A 19,126-nucleotide genomic window follows, 5' to 3' on the forward strand; every position below is an offset into this window, starting at 1 on the left:
CACATGATTTGATTGGAATGAAGAACTCTCAAATTTTAACTCATACTGAAGGTGGAAGTGAGTGGTTTTTCATTTGGAGGGGACTAGAGGATGATTAACTATGAAGAAAATCCAATCATATGTACCAAACGAGCCTTTAATGTGATCTCTCGTGGATTAATGGAAGTTAGATTTAAACTTGAGATGTAATTTGGGTTTTTCATATACAATGGCAATTATGCATCCTATAGGAAGCAAAAGAACTTGTTTCATACCAGAATTAGTGATAAACTGCCAAGTATATAACAAAATTATACTATTTGGGCAGTTTTATAATTAGAGATAAACGTTCAAAGCATACAAATTTTGGGGGGGGGGGGGGTCAGGTAGGGTTCTTTTCACACTTGACTTGACACCAGCTCAGAACCTATAAAAGGATGATAATACAAGCAAGGTAGCAGTTAGTGTTAGCATGATGGAGTGAGTAGCTGATATGTGACTTCTGCTGTTCTTCTGATCAGATTTCGGTGCCTCAGCGGGACATGCGAGACCTTCTTTCCCTTCGCGGCATTGAGATGCAAACAGACCGGGAGGGTACTTCCCGTAAATGTTTATGTAGCTGAACATGGTTGAAGCACAATCATTTTTCAAGTCATTGATTTCATTGGTAAAAGGACAAGCAAAATCCTTCAAAGCATCACAGCAGCTCTTTGCTGGGTAGTTTGGTCCTTTGCACTTGCTTGTAATGATTGTGTAGTTCTGATTCTCAAAGTTCACAGGACAATCTGCAGATAACCCAACAGAATACAAAACAAAAGAATGATGACCGCAACTTATAGAATGCCGATGAGACATGGCATGGATTTTATAATAGTACTAATCCTCATGTGTTGTTAGGTTAAAGAAGGATTATAGTTATGTTTTTAGTGAACCAAGGTTTTAAAATACAAAAAATTGTCAAATTTAAAAAGGAGATAAAAAATGCTTGATGAAATTATTTACGTGAATAGTCAAAAAATTACTAGAGAGTTTGCAACTTGTTTGTATTAGATATATCTATCATCGCGTAATGTTTAACGTACAATTGTTTAAGACCTTCTCCTAACATAAAATTAGGAATGGGAAATAATCCATGAATACAAGATTTGAAAAATCTCTCACTAGCAATATGGTAAGAGCTAGTTTTCATACTCAAACACCGATAATCAACGATTTCAGTGAGATTTTCAAGTTTGCAACGACTCCGATACTAAAAGGAAGAGAGAGATTCTTATTTAAGATTCCAAATAGAACAGATAACAGGACAACTAAAATTCAGTGAGATTTATTTAATGCAACAATGAAGCTAGTGCCAGTCTATTTGTTCTAATTGTATTTTGTTTGATGAATTGTCGTGTGTATTTTGGTTATTAACTAGTTATCTTGATGCGGAGACAAATAATATCACGAATACATACAAAATTGAACGTTTCTTGGTTATGTAATGTTTGTTGAACACAAAAGCATAGTTATTTATGCTTATGTTCCAACCTTATCTTCTGCAATAGACAACCACATTTTCGTAACCTATATATTCAACTAAAATTATGCATGAGGTGACAAGAACTAAGAGAATTAGAACATCCAACTCAAAACCAATACGCAATCAGTTACATTGGTTTCTCCGACGTTGGATAATACTCTTGACAAGACAGACGAAAAATATTAGCAAATTTATCAACGGTCATATACAAACGCATTTTTAGCACATTGAATTGATGGGCATGACGAACAAATTAATTATTTGAAAACTAAAGAAAATATGATAACATAAAATAGGTAATTAAAAGGAGAAATTAATTGTAATTACTTACTTTTTTGGGCCTGAAGAAGGGCACGTCCTCCGGTGGATGATCCACCTGACTCGAAGATATCATCTGCAACATTTATACAAAAATAATTAGATGAAATTGAATTGAATAAGTAGAAAGGAAATGAAAGAAGAAAAAGAAGAAATGAAAGGGGAATTACAAGAGAGAAAGGTGGTGGAGGAGGCAAAACCCAATACAAGGAACAAAAAGAAGAAAAAGGGTTGAGATGAAAACGCCATTGTAATAATAATTTCAGAGACCGCAGCACCAATGACCTATGTCAAGTGGTCGTCGTCGATCTCCTGCCTCTGGCGCCTCTCAGTCTCAAGTCTCAGCCCCACTTTTCCCCCCTTCTTTTTTGGTTGATGGTTTTGGTTCCCTCTATTTCTTTCTCTCTCTAGGTTTGTCTGTTTGTTTAAGGGAAGAGAGAGAGAGAGAATTGGAGGGAGGAGAGAAAAATGCTGCATGAAATTTTGGGGGGGGGGGGGGGGCGCAAAAGTGGCAACATACACCACTTCTATAGGTTGTTTTTTTTGTTGTGACAGTGTTCTTTCCATTAAGGCCATCTCAAACTAGGCCGGTCAAAGGATCATAACCTAAAATATAGCCATTTTGACATAAAATCTCCAATAAAATGCTGGGCTAAAATCCAGCCAAATGGCCACGGGTTGGTCAAAGATAGCCAGCCAGTCAGCCCGAAAAGTTAGGCCTAGCTATGCTGTTAGTTGACGTTATGTAGCTTTTTTTTTAAGACGAAATTAAAAAAAAAAAAAAACAATTAAAATCTTTTTTTTTTTTCCAATAATTACCTAAGCCATTTCTACACCCCTTCTCACATCTTTTTCACCCTTCAATACTATCTTACTTCATTTTAATGTCTAAGTTGTTAAGATGCAAGCAAAATTAAAATATTTATCAACATGAAACTTAAAACAACATTTAGTGATAAGTGACACTCAAAATATGTCCGGAAATCTTATTTTAATATAGTAGTTTAATTCAATTAACCAATAAAATTAAAGAACAAACTTAAAATAATAGAGGGTAAATTACAAAAAACTACCTCAACTATGGGTCGAAAGACAATCTCATACTTCATATTTGAAAAATGACAGTGTCATACCTCATCTTACAAATTCGTTTCAATGTCATACTTCGTTAGTTTTCTGTTAAGTTTGACTGTTAAGTTATGAGCTGGCAGGTGTGGGAACCATATCCTTACCCAACTAAATTAAAAAAATTAATTAAATACTAATATATATATATATATATATATCTATATCTATTTCAACAAAAAAAAAAACTAATAAATATAGAAATCATTTAAAAAAATTATTAAGAAAATGTGGGACCCACCCTCATCCCTTACCTTTTCCTGTCCCCTACCTATTTCCTTCGAAGATCTTCGACCTAAACAGAGGCCCAAGACCTCTCTTCCTCCAACACCCCATCCAAACCCTCACCCACTCCTCTTCTGATCCCTGCCAATCCCAAGACTCTTACCACCACTGCTCTCAGCCACCCTTAACTGCATCCCACCTCTGATGCTGACGTCATCCATGTCCTCAGCTATTCCAGTTGGTTTTCGCCGGACCACATCCACCACTGTGAGGTCCAATTCCTCCCGAGTTCTTCGATTCTCAATCCTTTTCGAAAAACCCTAGCCTCTACAAGTACTACCACAACACCATCGTCGCCGAATCCAAGGTCGTCAACCCTTCTCGGAAGCTTACCTTCACAGAGGCCCGCAAGTCTCTAGTTGGCGACATCAGCTTCGTTTAGAAGGGTTTGATCAATTACATTCCTTCTACGCTCAACAAACCCCTCAAGTGGGAGGACAACAGCAAGGCCGCCGATGCTTCTTCTAATGAAGGCGGTGAATCCCCCACCGGCGGTGCCAAGGAAAGCCCCAAGAAAAGGACCTGCAATGGCTGCAAGTCTGTTTGCAGCATTTCCTCAACTATGGAGATTTGAAATTGCCCTAAGAAGAGGACCTGGAATTGAGGTTTTCTGTTTGAAATTGGCTTGGAGATTTGAAATTTAGGGTTAGGGTTTGGGGGGAATTGGGTTTTTCTATTTGAAATTGGGGAATTAGGGTTAGGGTTTGGGTTGAAGAAGAGAGGGGGTTTTGAAACAGAAAGAGGGACAAAGGTAAGGGACAAGACGAGTGCGAGTGGGGAGAGGGACAGAAGAGGGATACCACATCCCAAATGGCTTGTGGGCCCCACTAGACAAGAAAGGGCCAAAGGGCCAACCAAGCGGCCCAAATGAGCTAGCCAACCGGCCCCGAGCTGGGCTAGAATTCAAAAAGCAACGGTCAGTTAGTCGTTATATTTGAATTTTTTATTTTTAAAAAAATTTGTTTAATTATAGGCCTGGAAAGTATGTTTGGTTGAATGTTTGGGTGTTCTTTTTATAGGCTTTAGCCGATGTGGGACTCCCACCCACTTCCTCTTTTTTTTTTTTTTTCTCTCTACTTCATCTCCCACACCCAATGTGGGACTTTCCCACCCACTTCCGTTTTTTTTTCCTACTTCCTTTTTTTTCTCTACTTCATCTCCCACACCTAATGTGGGACACCTAATGTGGGACTCTCCCACCCACTTCCGTTTTTTTTTCCTACTTCCTCTCCCACAGCCTATGTGGGACTCTCCCACCCACTTCCCCTTTTTATTATTATTATTTTTTTATACTCTAAATAAAACCTCTCACATTTGACTTGAAATATATAAGTTGTGTTTTTAAAATTTAAGTTGTTGTAGTTTTTGAATTTAAATAATAAATTATATTTAGCCCTGTAGCTTTTGGTTGGATATAGTTTTTAGTTACAGGGTTAAAACGGGTCATATGACTCTCGGTTGGAGATGGTAAGAAATATGACCATGCACTATTTATTAAAATAGCAACTTCTTGAAGAAGAACTAGAAGGTTAAAACGAGCCATCAGGTTAACCCTCGGTTGGAGATAAACTTTAAGTTTTGCTGTTGGGCCGCTCAAATATGAGAGTATAAAACGGTATTCTCCCTTTCCTATCCCCCGTCATATCATCCAACACTTTCCTTTCATGCCTTACTCAACACACTCCCACATCCGACGTTCATCTCTCTCCAATGTCGATCCACACATTTCTCTCTTCAATGTCGACCATAAATGAATCAATCGCTATATATTCTTCGGCTCCAACTTCATATTGCCGGACGCCGGTCATGTCACGGTGGGTGCGTTGCCGGAATTCATGGGCTTGAGGGCTGACTGCCTCACAAAAAAATCGCTCGCTTCCTCCATTTTCTAAAAGCCCGGCGTAATCCATCAGCTGTCGCCATTGTTTCCCACGCTTAGGACACCACTATCGATGGTAAGCGTCCCCCTCCCCCCGCGCGCGCATTTAAGTTTCCTATTAAAAATGTTGATTCTTTTAGTCGTGTTATTTTGGTTTGATGGTGTGTTATGGTGTTTTGGAAGTAATGTAGCACAATAAAAACAAGAAAGAAAATTGAAAGGGATTTTAGGGATTGATATTAGCTTTATGCGCTGTCGTTTTGCTTGATTGGCTGCATCTTTGCTCCATTGTCCATTCCTAAGCGCTGCTAAATGGACCTTTGACAATTTTATGTCATTATTTCTATGGATAGTTCAATTAAGTGGCCCCTATAAAACATACAAATTATGGGCTGATTATCTGTACCTAAACAAAAATGTCACCCCCATTTCATAAGTTGTAACAATTTTCAATATTTTCACCCTTGCTTCGGACCATAAAGTGGAGCAAGTCGTGATCAAATGAAATATCCGATTGTAAGTGTTATTATCTAAAGTTGATTGCGTTTGAAGAATTTTCCGCTTAATAGTATCAATAGTAAAACAAAATTATGTATCGGGCTTTGATACGAGAGTGTTCTCTTATTATGTTTGATATTATTGTGCAAGTTTCATAATTCCTATCTTTTGACAGATTATGAATGATAAGCTATTTTCAACCCTTGCCAACTTAGGAAGCAAACAGAGTTTGAATACTGATGTATTGTCCCAGTCCTTTTTGTCAAAATTAGTAAATCTAGATAGAGGTGTTTCTATGCATTGGCATTCCTTAATCAACGATAAGTTAATATATATATATATATATGTATGTATGTATGTATTATGCATATATCCTTCTGTCTGTAGAGAATGCAGAAACAGATAAGAAAGGTGCATGTAACCATACGTATTTTTTATGTACTATGCAACCCCCAAACATTCCCCGAACCAGAAAAGGTCTATTTCCATCCTCTGAGATTTGTCTCTTTCCTAAGTTGTAATGGAAATTGCGATAACTCTGTTGTAGGACTTCCTCAATGGCTGAGGCAAGGATCACTTGGGCAAGTTGATGCTCAAAGACCAATTCAAGTCCAACATTTGGGTCAGGCAGGCTGTGGGCCAATCCAACTTACCTTCCTTAGGTTTGTGTCAAATAAGAGTTGCGAAGGTTGGAAATAAGTGGATGCTCTCATTGTCCATGAGAAAATATGGGTTTGTTGGTAGAAAACCCCGTGGAACTTATGTCTCCCACTTCGCTAAATGTAAGTATTCTTTCTCATTAAATAGTCATGTTTTGGGTTCCATTTCAATGCTACGAGCATTGAATGGTCTGGATTCATGGGACCATAATAAAAGCAATAACCCAAACCAATCCAGGCCATCAAATGCTCGTAGCATTTAATGCTACATAGCATGGAAAATTTTCCATGTTTTGATGAAGATGTGCATGAACGTTTTATCACTAAGATGACCATGTTAAGATGAAGATGGTGTTTGAGATCATTTAGGATCTTAAAGAGATTAATCCCATTCACTATCCAAGAGAGTCTGTAATAGGGATGGTCCTTCATGCAGGTTGGATTAGGAACAAGCAAACCATTAGATTTTGGGGAACCTTAGTCATTGAGAGTTTAAAGTATATTGTCTGCTTCTTAGAACTGCCAATAAATGAAAGTATCGGTAGAGAAACTGGCCCGAAAATACATACTAGTTAGTACAAACCCACACATAGACAAATGATTCTGCTTCCATTTGGCAATTCAGATCTTTCCTTGATGGTTGGTTTAAAGGAAGCATTACATGTAAACTTTTGACGTTCAAATCTGTGTATTTCAAATATACCCTGAAGTTATGACTTCTTAGTTTCATCAATCAACTGGCTTAGTACTTGTGTGATGCATGTGTTTAATGATATTTAAAAAAAGCTAGCATATATTATGGTAAATTCCTATTTGATAAGATAAATGTGTACCATTTACATGCTGGAATTTTTTTTTTTAAAATATAATTTCAGTAAATTTCTACATAAAAAATTTAATGTGCAATTGTGCATACATTGATTTAGTATACATATATTTTGTATGTGCATTTGTGTAGCAGATGCCTTACATTGCTTTCGCAGTTTTTGGAAGGCATTGTATGCAATCGATTTCTCAATTTATCAACTTTCCAGTGGGTGTTTCTAGATGAAAATTTCTTATAAGTTGTGTTGTCTTTGTCCTACTTAATCGGAAGCTTCTTTTGTCAAACATATTTCCTCATTTAAAATCGATAGCCTCCAATCAATTCCCACAATGCAACCTGACAAAAATATTTTCTACCACTGTGCCAAATGCAATAATTAGCATGTCATCTGGCCTTTATGGTGGTGAAAAGTCATACTTGTTGGGTTTAAAGGACATGAAAGAAGATGCGGTTGGAATTTAATCTCTCGTGATTATTATATATGAGTTTGAAGTCATTTGATCAAGTATTCAAATATATGATGAGTTGTTCTCCATCAAAATTTATCTCATCATTTTTTAACATATCACATCTCTTAAATCACGGTACCAATAAATTCGGAATTGAATTTACCCTTTGAAATTTTCAGCATCACCTGATCCATTGTAGAAAGTCAGAGGTCTCAAATTAATTTTTACAGGTCTTTAGACTTCAGATGAAGTAATGTGAGGTTTGTCACACGTGATTTGTTTAAAATTGCAAATTTTTACACTAAAATGGTGAATAAATGAAAGAAAGGGTCTCAAATTTATTCATATGTGATTGGAAATGATATTTTGTTCTTATTTGATATAGTGACATGTGGAAAAAAACTAATACATGTCCTTATATTATTGGCATGGGACGCCATGTGGCGGTGAACCCGTGCCATGCAAGTCCTTCTCCCAAACATGGCATTCGGAGTGCCCCAACTATCATGATTTTCATCGTCGGTGAGAGAAGGGACACGATAATTGGTGCTGCACCTAAAATCACATTAACTAGCACCATAGAGAAATTTTTGTAGAGCTGGATACGGAAACCCTTTGCAAGATTTCTGTTTGTAGTATTCTTTTCCTGTTGTTTTTCTTGTGATGGTTACTACTTGATTAGTTTGTCAAATTCAGAAGCTTCTTTTATCTCGCTTTTTGTTGATTATATTATGTGTGTTGATCATCTGTGTTAGTATGCATCTCAAACTTCTCCAATAATATAGCCTCGCAGAAAAATTCTTACCCCACTAAAGTAGTGGAGATTTTATAGGGTCAACTTCTGCAACTCTGAAAATTTTCCACATAAGACCCTACTGTGACCCGGGTCCTGCCTTTATAAGCTGCTTTTTTCATATTTTCTACAAATCTAGAACTTTTGAACTTTGACGTTTCTTTTGAATCTAAAAGCTAAAACTGAACAGAGACCGTTCTTTTGAGTCATTGTTTATACGCACGTTGATGTCTTTGATCCGAAGACTAAGACTGTTTCTCTTGTATATGTAGATTCAATCAAACTGAGGACTTGATTCCTATTGGCAGCTGAATTATAAAGAGGAAATGGGGTGGAAGGTACTAGTTGGTTTGTTCTCAAATATAAGAAACAGGAAAGAAAGTCTATATGAATATGGAAACAACACCAATGAATCGGTCTCTGTTATTTAATTTTATTTCTAGCATCTATTTTGAGAACCATTTATCCTATTGCAGTCATTTTGTCGTTCATTTGAAAGTCTATAAAACTACAAATATTAATGTCATTTAAATGAACTAAAATCCCTAACGTGGCGTGCCCGATTCTAATGGAAACATGAGGAACCCTTTCAATTTTTCTATTAGAGTTGGAGACATTGTGTCTGGCACACCAAGCACATTTTGCTAAATAGATTGTGCACAAAACTAGATCGTTCTTTTTATCAAATACTAGCAGGTATGGGTTAGGAAAGGAACATGCATTATTACTTTGTTTTTTCTTTTATTTGTATTTGATCGATTTTCTAATCTAATATATACTGTGGGGAGGGGGATTCGAACTTGGGTGTAGAGAGGGAAGCATATTGTTGTAGCTAACTGTGACTATGGCCAAGTCTTCTATTACTTTGTTTGCTTTGAGTATGCCAAAAGTAGTCAAATGAGTCATATGTAAAATTACTAAGGTGCGCCTTTGTGTGATGATTTAGGGAATTCTGCCATGGATTTTACCAGTGGATTGCTATCATAACTGAGAAGCCATAAGCTGCCTCCTTTTGCTGGAAAGAAGAGGACGTTGTGAATAAATCACAGGTAATAACAAGTTGTTCAATTTTTTTTTCTTTCTCCTCTGGTAATGGGGAGGCATCTCACATATTTGAAAATTGTTTGGGCATACATCACAATCACAGCCAGTCAGCCTTATCTTGAAAGAATTATATAGAGATAATAATAAAAGTAAATCTAACAATGTGGAGACGGCATTGATGTGCCGGAATTAATTAATCGATTGATAATCTTTCCTTTATTAGAATTTTTTAATTGAAACCCCATATCTGAATACGTGCAACTTAAATTGTTGAATGGCATACCTTGTGACATCTTACCAAGTCCAATGTCAGATGACTAAAATGACGTGCGACCTCTAATAATTCTCTATTGATTTTGTTGATTAGTGCATTTAGCCCATATTACTCTTACGAAAAGAACCACTTGGATGTCTTGTCTGTTGATTCTACATAAACTCTAAACAAAATATGAGTGTTGCTGAAGCTCACTCGTTTAATTGGTGGTTTGTGTTTGCAAACCGAGAAAAACTTGTGTAGGGGCAGCCGGTTCACGTATACTGCCCTACTGCAAATTAGAAAACTTTGTGTAGGGGCATCAGACCGTGTGCAAGTCTCACGAAGCACACAATCACTGTATTTTGGTAATCCCATCCGACCTCACTAGTCTCACCCCCTTAAGAGCCGTCCAAATGCGGCAGCCCTACTGAATATTTTCTCGTAAAATCTGGGCTAGATTGATTACATTACTTGCATTTGTAAGTAGCCACTTGGATTGCACAAAACTACAGGCTAGGTTAAATTTCATGGAAAAGATTAGCACTGCTTTCTACTGTTTGAAGCCGCATCCGCTTGTGTATTAGAAAGCCAGCTAACTAGGTAGTAGCACCTTATCTGTTTTTGATATATATACATATACAATGTGTTGTGTGGGGGAAACATTGACAAGCCATGCAAAACCCAAAACCCAAAACCCAAAGAAAAATTAGTTTAACGTCAAGTTGTGAAGTTGTTGATTGGTCTATTCGATTAACCATTTAGAAAGACTAATGCTAGGTCCTATATAACAAGCTAACGTATTTTTTGATATTATGATGCAGATTCACAGTACAATAACGTAACATGTGGACCCATTGAGCACCATAATAGGTTAAATCGTTCGACATGATTATTCGGGATGCTGTGAGTTTGAGGAGGAAGGTCCTATAACCACCAGAGCATTCCACTGCTTGCGATACAAACAGATAGTTGCGTGCAAAAGTTCTTATATTCCGAACGAAAAGATAGAGACAACGTTGTTAACCAACTTTGGAATGAAAGGGAATGAATGATTTTGCAAATCAAGTGACGCTCTTAATCCTATAATAATCACATGATTGTCCATAATTAAGTGACTTATAAATTTATAATTCGATTCAAATACATTCGTATACGCTATGACGTCCCTGGAACTTGGATTGGAGATGTGGCGCTTCATTTTCACCACGCAATGAGCTTATCAGGTCTCACCAATATGTCTTTTTCCAACGAGATTGAGGGATATTTTACATGTTTTAATTACTCTCCACCAAATCCAAAAACTAAAATTCAAACATTTGTTGAAATTAACTTTTAAAACAAAAAGCCACACGGATGGACTCACAAAATGGGAGATAGGAGGCCGGCACCGGCAACGGCAACGGCAACGCACCGGGCCGATGGTAACATTTCATTGTGGTTTTTCCTCTCTTTGTTTACACAACCGATGCTTTATTTATTTTTTTGAAGAGAACTAGTTGGTGGCAAATTTTTTTTTTTTTTTTAAAAATAAAAATAAGTTCTTAAAAATATAAAACTCAAAATAAAACAAAGAAAAAGTTAATAAAGGATCAAAATCAGTATTTAATATTATACCCAACTTTAGTGAAAAATTACTTATTTAGGGATTATAATCTAGTTTCCTAAAAGAGAATCTGAGTTTGTTGCGTTTAATAATGGAGTATGGCAGAAAGGGTATTAACTAATAACTACCGGCCGGTGATGAGTACATTACTGTATTCCTTCACATAATTATATAAATAATCTGCACGTTAAAGAATAATAAAACAATTCCTCAGAGTCAGCCTCAGAGTGCAAGAGAGAGAGGGAGGAGGAAAGGATATTCAGCTGGGTCGGCGGCATAATTTGGGGCGGGAGTGGTGGTGCCACTGCCACCTCCTTTCCCAAGTCCCTACCTCGTGTAAATCCCTGTATAGTAATATTATAGGTGCAGAGAATATGTCCCCATTATCATACATTAGTGAATGAATCATGATTGAGTTGTTTGAAATCAACTTGTGAGTTATGATTAACATGTTAATTAAGTATTAACACATTACAGGCTAAAGACACTTTTTCAAAGTGAGACTCTCTAAGAACTTAATTTCTGCTATCACAGTTTAACATTGCTTTCCGTAGCAATGGTGCAAAAAAAACATAAGGTAACAAAGAGTTCATAAAAAATCTTAATTTTGAAAGAATCTCTTTAGAATTTTTCTTCTATGGAGTCAGTGAATCATGTGAGAATCAGTTTATTATATAATTTATTTAAATGACAATGTTATGTGTTGCATGTTATGGCTGCAGTAATCCGGAATTATTGCTTCCAATTGTCGTTTCGTCCATCCTTGGAGAAATAAATCTTATATTACTATTTACATTATGCATTGAATACAAAATTAATAACCATATATCTAGTTATCCTATCTTTTTCATAGAATTGCGGTCTGGTATTTTTTTTTCTTTACTCATATGTAAAAGGTCTTGCGTACAACTTGCATCAAAGTTAACATATTATATTTACATTGAATTTGAATCTAATCAGAATGAAATAATATGTAAATTTTTCAGTGTAGCATTTCGTAGAATAATCGGTGGGCTGTAGTTAGAGTCTAATTGCATAGTTATCAACAGATGTCGATAACTTTTGAGGAAGTATGTTGACATCTCTCTGAAAAGGTATGTCAACAGCAGCTTACGGATAGGGGCTGCCGGGTCTCAATTAGGAATTTTGTAAAACAACTTATATGCACAACTTGGTTACGAATAAGATAACATTAAAAAAAAAAGGATAGAATAACAATAAGGTACATTTATGAACAAGGCAAATGAAGGAGACAGAAGAGAGACATGGTCTGCAGTTTAATAAAACTTCATGCATGAATGATGGTCTTGGAAACACGACGAGTTTGCATTGCAACCGCAACAAATTATGGGATAATCCGGTTAATTAAGGGAAAATTATAAATAAATGGAATTTCATTCCTCTGGTTTATGCATATTTTAATTAGCTTGAACAATGGCTAGAGAGTTGCAACTTTTTCAAGTCAAACAAGTCAAATCAAGTTGCTCGTGCTAATGCTCTAACAAAACAACGAATATGAATCAAATTGTCTTACGATTCTGAACTCAGCTTGGATACCACTTTAGCGGCGAATGTGTTGAAAATAAATCTCATATCGATAAGATGAGGGATTTTGTATGTGCATATAAGTAGTTGGGCTACTATTTATATTATCATTTGGTTTTATGGTGGAATCTCAACTTTCTTTATGGTATCTGAGTGTGTTGTCACGCATGTGAAACCTAACAACCATACGTACTTGATGTCGCCCGAGTTGACGGCCATACGTACTTCATGTCACCCGAGTTGTGTTATCCACATATTAGGCTTGAAAATTTACCACATATAAAAAGACGTGTTGAGAATGAATCTCACATTGATAAGATGATAGACTTTGCATATGCTTACAAGTACTTGAACTATTCCTTATATTACCAATTAGTTTTATAATAAAACCTCAAATTTTTTAAGAATATGCCAACTATTAGAACATACAACAAGCCTAGTTGACAATGAGTTGATATTAAGGTGTCAGAATCTTTCCGTCAATGTGAGCTCTTGAATAAGACGAGCACGTTGTTCCTAAAATATTTTTCAGTCGGCAATGCCGGATCACTAATGCCGACACCATCCATTCGGCACTGCCGGATTCGGATTAAGAACCTCGAGTTCAGTTGAACAAAACTTACCCGCAATTTTGTTTAGGATGATTTTGGATGATGTAGTTGTCGTTGGGGTTGGTGCTGTTGCAAACAGGTGGGCCCTCGTCAATGCTTTTAGGACCACCACCAGTGTCATGTCCACATGTATTCTTCTAGACTTTCAACTCCAACACACAAAAAGTAACAAATGAGGAGACATTTTTATTTCTGTCTTCCAGAAGGTATTCAAGATTCTCGGCTGATCTCTTGGCACGTGAAACTGACCTCCACTTCTGGAATTGAGGAGCAAAAATTTGTTTCCGGTTGGTTCAAATTAAAGCGATTGTCAATAAATGGTCTGCTCGATCATTAACTTTTGAGTGGTCCCATCTTCTAGAAAGTCTATTTTATTGAAGCAATTTTTCAAATTTGTTTCGTAGTCCCTTTTACTTGGTTAATGTTTCCTTCTACTCCATTTTTTATTTTTATTTTTTTAACAATAAGCGGTATAGTGAATTTGTAACACATCCGGTCCTAGTCTACATTCCCCTACCTTGTTTGTTGTCTTCTCAATACACTTATCTTTACACAGTTCGACACCCTTCATCGAATTGAATTTGAATTGAGATCACCTTTGGTGACGACTTGGCTAATTGGCAACGACTTCTAGGACATCACCATTAGCATTTACGCGATCAAAATTCTCACAACCTTAATCTTAGAGAGCTTGTTCGGTGCTTCATTGGTGATTTGGTGACTTAAAGAATGGAGAGGTCTATCTTGAGATAATGAGGTTATAACCGAGTTGCGTCTATTCTTGGTTGAAAATTATTTCCAAACCACCTCTTTGACATTGGTTAAGCCTTGTGCATTTGAGAATTTATGGAAATGATATCTATACGGAGTAGTTCTTACTATAAGAAAAAAATATTATATTGTGCAAAAAAATATTTAGACAATTTTTTTAATTAATTATCAAACCTACATCAGTACAAAACAATTTTTTTTTTACAGAATTGTAGTGGAAGAATCTTATTGATTTGAGACACCTATTTTCAAGGATTACATTCATCGATTTTCAATTTTTGGGACCATCTTGATGGTGTAGTCAATTTCAGGGACCATTTGTGATAAAAACCCGTAAATCTTGTGGGACCCATTTATGTGCTAATCAGCAATTAACAGAATTTTTAACAGAATTGTGACAGAATGGCCACATTGATTTGCAACACCTATTTTTAGAGACTACATTGATTGATTTTTATTTTCATGGACCATCTTGATGATGAGGGTAAATTTTAAGGACTATTTGTGATCAAAACTCTTATCCAATTGAATTAAAGTTGAGAGATCATTGCTACAATTTATTTCATTTGTAATAAAAATTCGGAAAAGGATCCAGCGATGATCATTTTCCTGGGAATCTCGTGATTGTGTCTGTTTATCATACATCGTGCAGTTAGAAATCATGTAAAATTTAAAATTTAAAATGAAATATAAATAATACTTAACAAAAACTGACCGTATGATATATAATGAATGGACACGATCATTGAATCTTCCGGATTCTAAGAAAAAGAATCCGGCGATGATCATTTTCCTACAAATCCAAAAGAGTCGCTTGTCATGGATCTTTAATTGCCGGATGACCAAGAGACCCATGGACTTTAGCAAACACTGGTGTCGATGCGGTCAATTTGGATCCTCTCTTGAACTAGAGGATCCTCTTGACCAATCATCGTGGGCCGCTGAATTTTTATCCAACGGCTACAAATAGGGAGTTCCTTTAAAGTTATAATGATTGTAATCGTTAAATAAAAATCTAACGGTCCACGATGATTGGTCAGGAGAATTCTCTCTATTAGCTCAGGAAATGATCCAAATCCGTAAGTGACTAGTTGCAGACATGACACATGGTCGTATAAGTCCATCCTACACTATAGCATGGCACCCATTTCCACTTAAATGTAGTGCTTCTTTCTTGGTGATTTCTATTCCCCAGCCACTACCCCAAATTCCAATATTATATATGTCTAAATCATCTAGAAGGGCCAATCACATCTTCACGGATTCCTGTTACCTGTCGTGTTCTTGTATTGGTCTCGGATGTCGGTTGTACTCTGCTGCTACGTGTGGCTGTGATAAATAGGAACTCACTTTAAAATTTATAATAACTTCAACTGTTAGATCAATTTTTAATAATACGAATTTTATAATTTGATGGATTAGGAATTAAGAATCTAAAGAGGATTCCTTTCCCCTTTTTTTTCCTTTTTTTTTTTTTTCTCTTCTTGATATCAAATCATGCAACAAAAAGAGTAAAAACCAAAATAGTAAAAAGCGTAAAAAACGTTAGGTGTTCGTTGGACCGTAGATAGAAGTGTAGCTTTTAGGTATTTAGATGGAAAAAAAAAAAAGACAAAATAAAAGTTATCTATTTTTTTTAACAAAAGATAAGGAAATGTGCTTACAATTAAACTGTAGTACAAAACAACAAATGTTATTGATTTTTTATCTAAATAAAAATCATAAATTAAATGAACGCCTAAGCAGATTTAAGTTTGTTTTAATTTTTAAACACCTAAAATGAACCCTCGATAGCTCGCCTAAGTGAAATTTTTTAAAATAATGGTCAAAACCCTTATCAGACAAAAAAGAAAAGAAAAAAAAAAGGACAGAATCGGATAAATAAATAAAAGATAAGGGTAGAGTGGGAATCCCGATTTTCGTGTAGCAGTTACGTTAACGGTTAGCAGCCCCCCTGGTTGGTCTGCGGCTGTGATCTAGCCTCGAGATTTGATCTACGGTCTAGGTTTGGTCATTAAGAATAACACTGTATAAGGGCGAGTCTCACCTCTATTGAGCAATGTATTAAGATTTAGATCGTCTCCATGATATATGCATATCATAAAATTGTAAAAAGAGTCACGTCACAATGTTTAACGTACGTACGTTGAAACCATATCAGTCTTTCTTTTGGTGAATAGATTCAAAGCTCTAATGTTGATAGGGTAATGTGAAATTATTTAGTTGATTAACATTTACGATTTTTGTTTTTAAGGAAAATTAATGAAAAGAGCTTGAAAATTTTAAGTTTTAACGATAATGACAAAATAAATGGTAAAGTGAATAATACAAAGATTAATTTTTTAATGTAAAAATATGATTTATCGTTAAATTGAAAAATACCGAAGCTTTTTAGTAAGGTTCTTTTTCTTTTTTTAATGGCTTTGAGAAAGAGAAACAACGGTATAAAAGGCGTTGTCTTGCTTCCCCGGCCCGATGACATTATATATACACTTAGCACTAGTACTTGGTCATCAACTACTAAAAAACCCCATGCAAAGTAGTCAACTACGTGGAGTTTGCAAATTGTTCAAATTGTTTTCTCTTCTAACCGCGAAAACGATATCACTTGGCGTCCTATTTGATGCAACTGTGCATGCAACATGCAGGCAACAATTGTTCGACTTTATTTCTTAATTTATTTTGTATAGAGGAAAAAAGCATCGTCCGAAATTCCCAGTTGTGCTTTATATCGGTTTAGCGATTTACTCTTTGCGATTCATGCAAAATAATTCATCAACATGGTTGGTTGTACTGCGTATTTAGACTGGTATTTACAAAGTCCATAGACATGGATACGGAAGCTGTTCAATTGGAAGCACTTTAATAAATCCTAAAACTGCTTTTATATATACTTCTTCTTCCTACTCTTCGTGTTTTTCATTTTTTCCTGACCCTACAGGTTGGTCTTGGCCCTTGCCCATTGGGGATTGATGGGTTGTTTGTTTATTTATTTGTTTTGTCCTCAGAGGTGAATGATGATAAAACACTGTAAAAGTATCCGAGAAACTCCTTTGTATACGTACGTATTATTTTATATGTAATAATTTTTCCTTGCTTCTAGATGATCGGTGCTAAAGAAGTCAAGTTCCATTTAATTATTATTACGTCGGTGTACTATAGTTTATTCATACAAATATTAAACTGTTTACCAACTACAAAAGTAAAAAGCTTACGAAATTGAATCCTTGGGAATTAAGAATAATTAATACTGAAACAAATCAAAACTTGAACTTAGTAATATGGTAGATGAGTGGTACCGGCCGAAAGAAAAATTAACATTGTCACATAGATCTTCAAATTTGCATTTGATATTTTTCTTTTAACATCTCCATTGGCCAAAAATATGCCTTTCCTATAATTTTAATGTGCTTAATTGAATTAACGTTTGGATTTAAGTCTCAGACGGATCATTAAGACCAAAAGATGTCATATCCCAACCATTTATAAGGGCTGAAGTTCATATGTGACATTTCTCGTTGACCTAAACCTAATTAATAAATAAAAACTCGTTGACCTAGTCTAAAACAAAAATTAATTAACTCTTGATATATTCCTAGGTACGAAAGATTATATTGATCTAGTTTGTTAAAAAAAAATAAAAAAAAAAGTTTATATTGATCTTAAACTAAATTATTTTTCCCCCTCAAAACAATGAATATCTCAAACAACGATCCGAACGCCAATAGGTTCAAATGCTCTTGTATTTTTCCAAAGGAAGATGGTTTTATTAAGAGCAACTCTAGCATATCAAGGCCCCCTAAGGCAACAGGCAATTGAATAGCCTCCAGTGAACAATAACCACCTTAATGAACAATAATTACCTTTTGTATCTCCACCCCTAAACTGAATAGCCATGACAATATGCAATAAAATATTAGTATTTTTTATTGTCTAAAATAATAAAAAATAATTTTATTTCAAATTTTGGATATGATGTTTAATCGGTCTCATTGTATCACGTTTCATTAAATAAGAAATTACAACCCAAAGTATTTGAGAAAATATAAAATTATGGTGTAAGGTGGAAGATAATGATAAGATATTTATAGAAAAATTAAATTTTTTTCAGATTTTTTTATTAATTGTTTACATTTTTTTAAAATTTTTTTACATTTGACGTCAGCCATGCATCACAATGGCCTTAGGCTCTTGGGCCACCGATTTGAGCCGAGCCTCTCACTCGGGCCCCCCTCCCTCAGTCCAATCGCCCGCATGGGCTGGAGTAGGGAGAGGGAGGCAATTAGATGAAATCCTTGCCGGTCCATCGAGCTATGCACACCGGTGGAGCTGCTCTAAGTACATTTTATTTGAATTATAGGTAGTCTGTTCAAAAGTTTTTCTGTCAAGGAAAATATATCAGCATAAAATATAAAAAATGTGTCAGTTAATACAAGTGAGAAGCCAAATTAAACCGTCATTTAGATGAAACATGCATTTGTTTTCTTTTTAAGAAATATATGCCACGAGGTTTGTAGTTCAGTTGTTTAGTATCCACCTTTGTTTAACAAGGTTTTGGGTATAAGCAACTTTTTGGTGTGTCTAAAACATGATTATGTGATGTTACTATGTCACTCAAATTATAACATGTGTATTTGATTTTATTAATATCTTTAAAAGTGAGACATATTAATTACATCGTCTACTCTTACTATAATACGTAAAATAACATAACACATAACTTGTGTTCATGGTACTCTTACATTTTTTTTCCCGGATTCTCAATCTTCATTTTTGCTTATATCCATACAGCTTCGAGGAACTTTCGGGTCCCAAGAAAATCTACATTAAGAGTTAAAAGTTGAAAGGGATGTGCTATCCACACATCTTATTTTACTTCTCACACATCCCTTAATAATTTATATCCGTTGATCTTCTTCAATTCATCCGATTAGACGGTTGAAAATTAAAAATATATGTGAAA

At 35.5% G+C, this 19,126-nt stretch overlaps 1 protein-coding gene, 1 long non-coding RNA gene and 1 pseudogene across 2 annotated transcripts; 2 read left to right on the top strand and 1 right to left on the bottom strand.

Annotated features, from left to right (window-relative positions):
* Positions 1-243: 243 nt before the first annotated feature.
* Positions 244-2,252, bottom strand: LOC137738756 (GPI-anchored protein LLG1-like). The gene is made up of 3 exons (XM_068478231.2): positions 1,990-2,252; positions 1,833-1,895; positions 244-764 (listed from the first exon to the last, which is right to left on the bottom strand). The coding sequence occupies exons 1-3, from the start codon at positions 2,066-2,068 to the stop codon at positions 400-402; spliced, it is 507 nt and encodes a 168-aa protein (XP_068334332.1). The 5' UTR covers positions 2,069-2,252; the 3' UTR covers positions 244-399.
* Positions 2,253-4,883: 2,631 nt separating this feature from the next.
* On the top strand, positions 4,884-10,698 carry LOC137738710 (uncharacterized). The gene is made up of 5 exons (XR_015966266.1): positions 4,884-5,184; positions 6,154-6,388; positions 8,606-8,671; positions 9,280-9,382; positions 10,455-10,698. It is a non-coding gene; the product is annotated as an uncharacterized LOC137738710 (long non-coding RNA).
* On the top strand, positions 6,419-8,596 carry LOC148694441 (thioredoxin M2, chloroplastic pseudogene; annotated as a pseudogene).
* Positions 10,699-19,126: the final 8,428 nt, after the last annotated feature.

This window comes from Pyrus communis, chromosome 9 (genome assembly GCF_041283825.1).
Source record: "Pyrus communis isolate YQ-2024b chromosome 9, ASM4128382v1, whole genome shotgun sequence".
Taxonomy (NCBI): Eukaryota; Viridiplantae; Streptophyta; class Magnoliopsida; order Rosales; family Rosaceae; genus Pyrus; species Pyrus communis.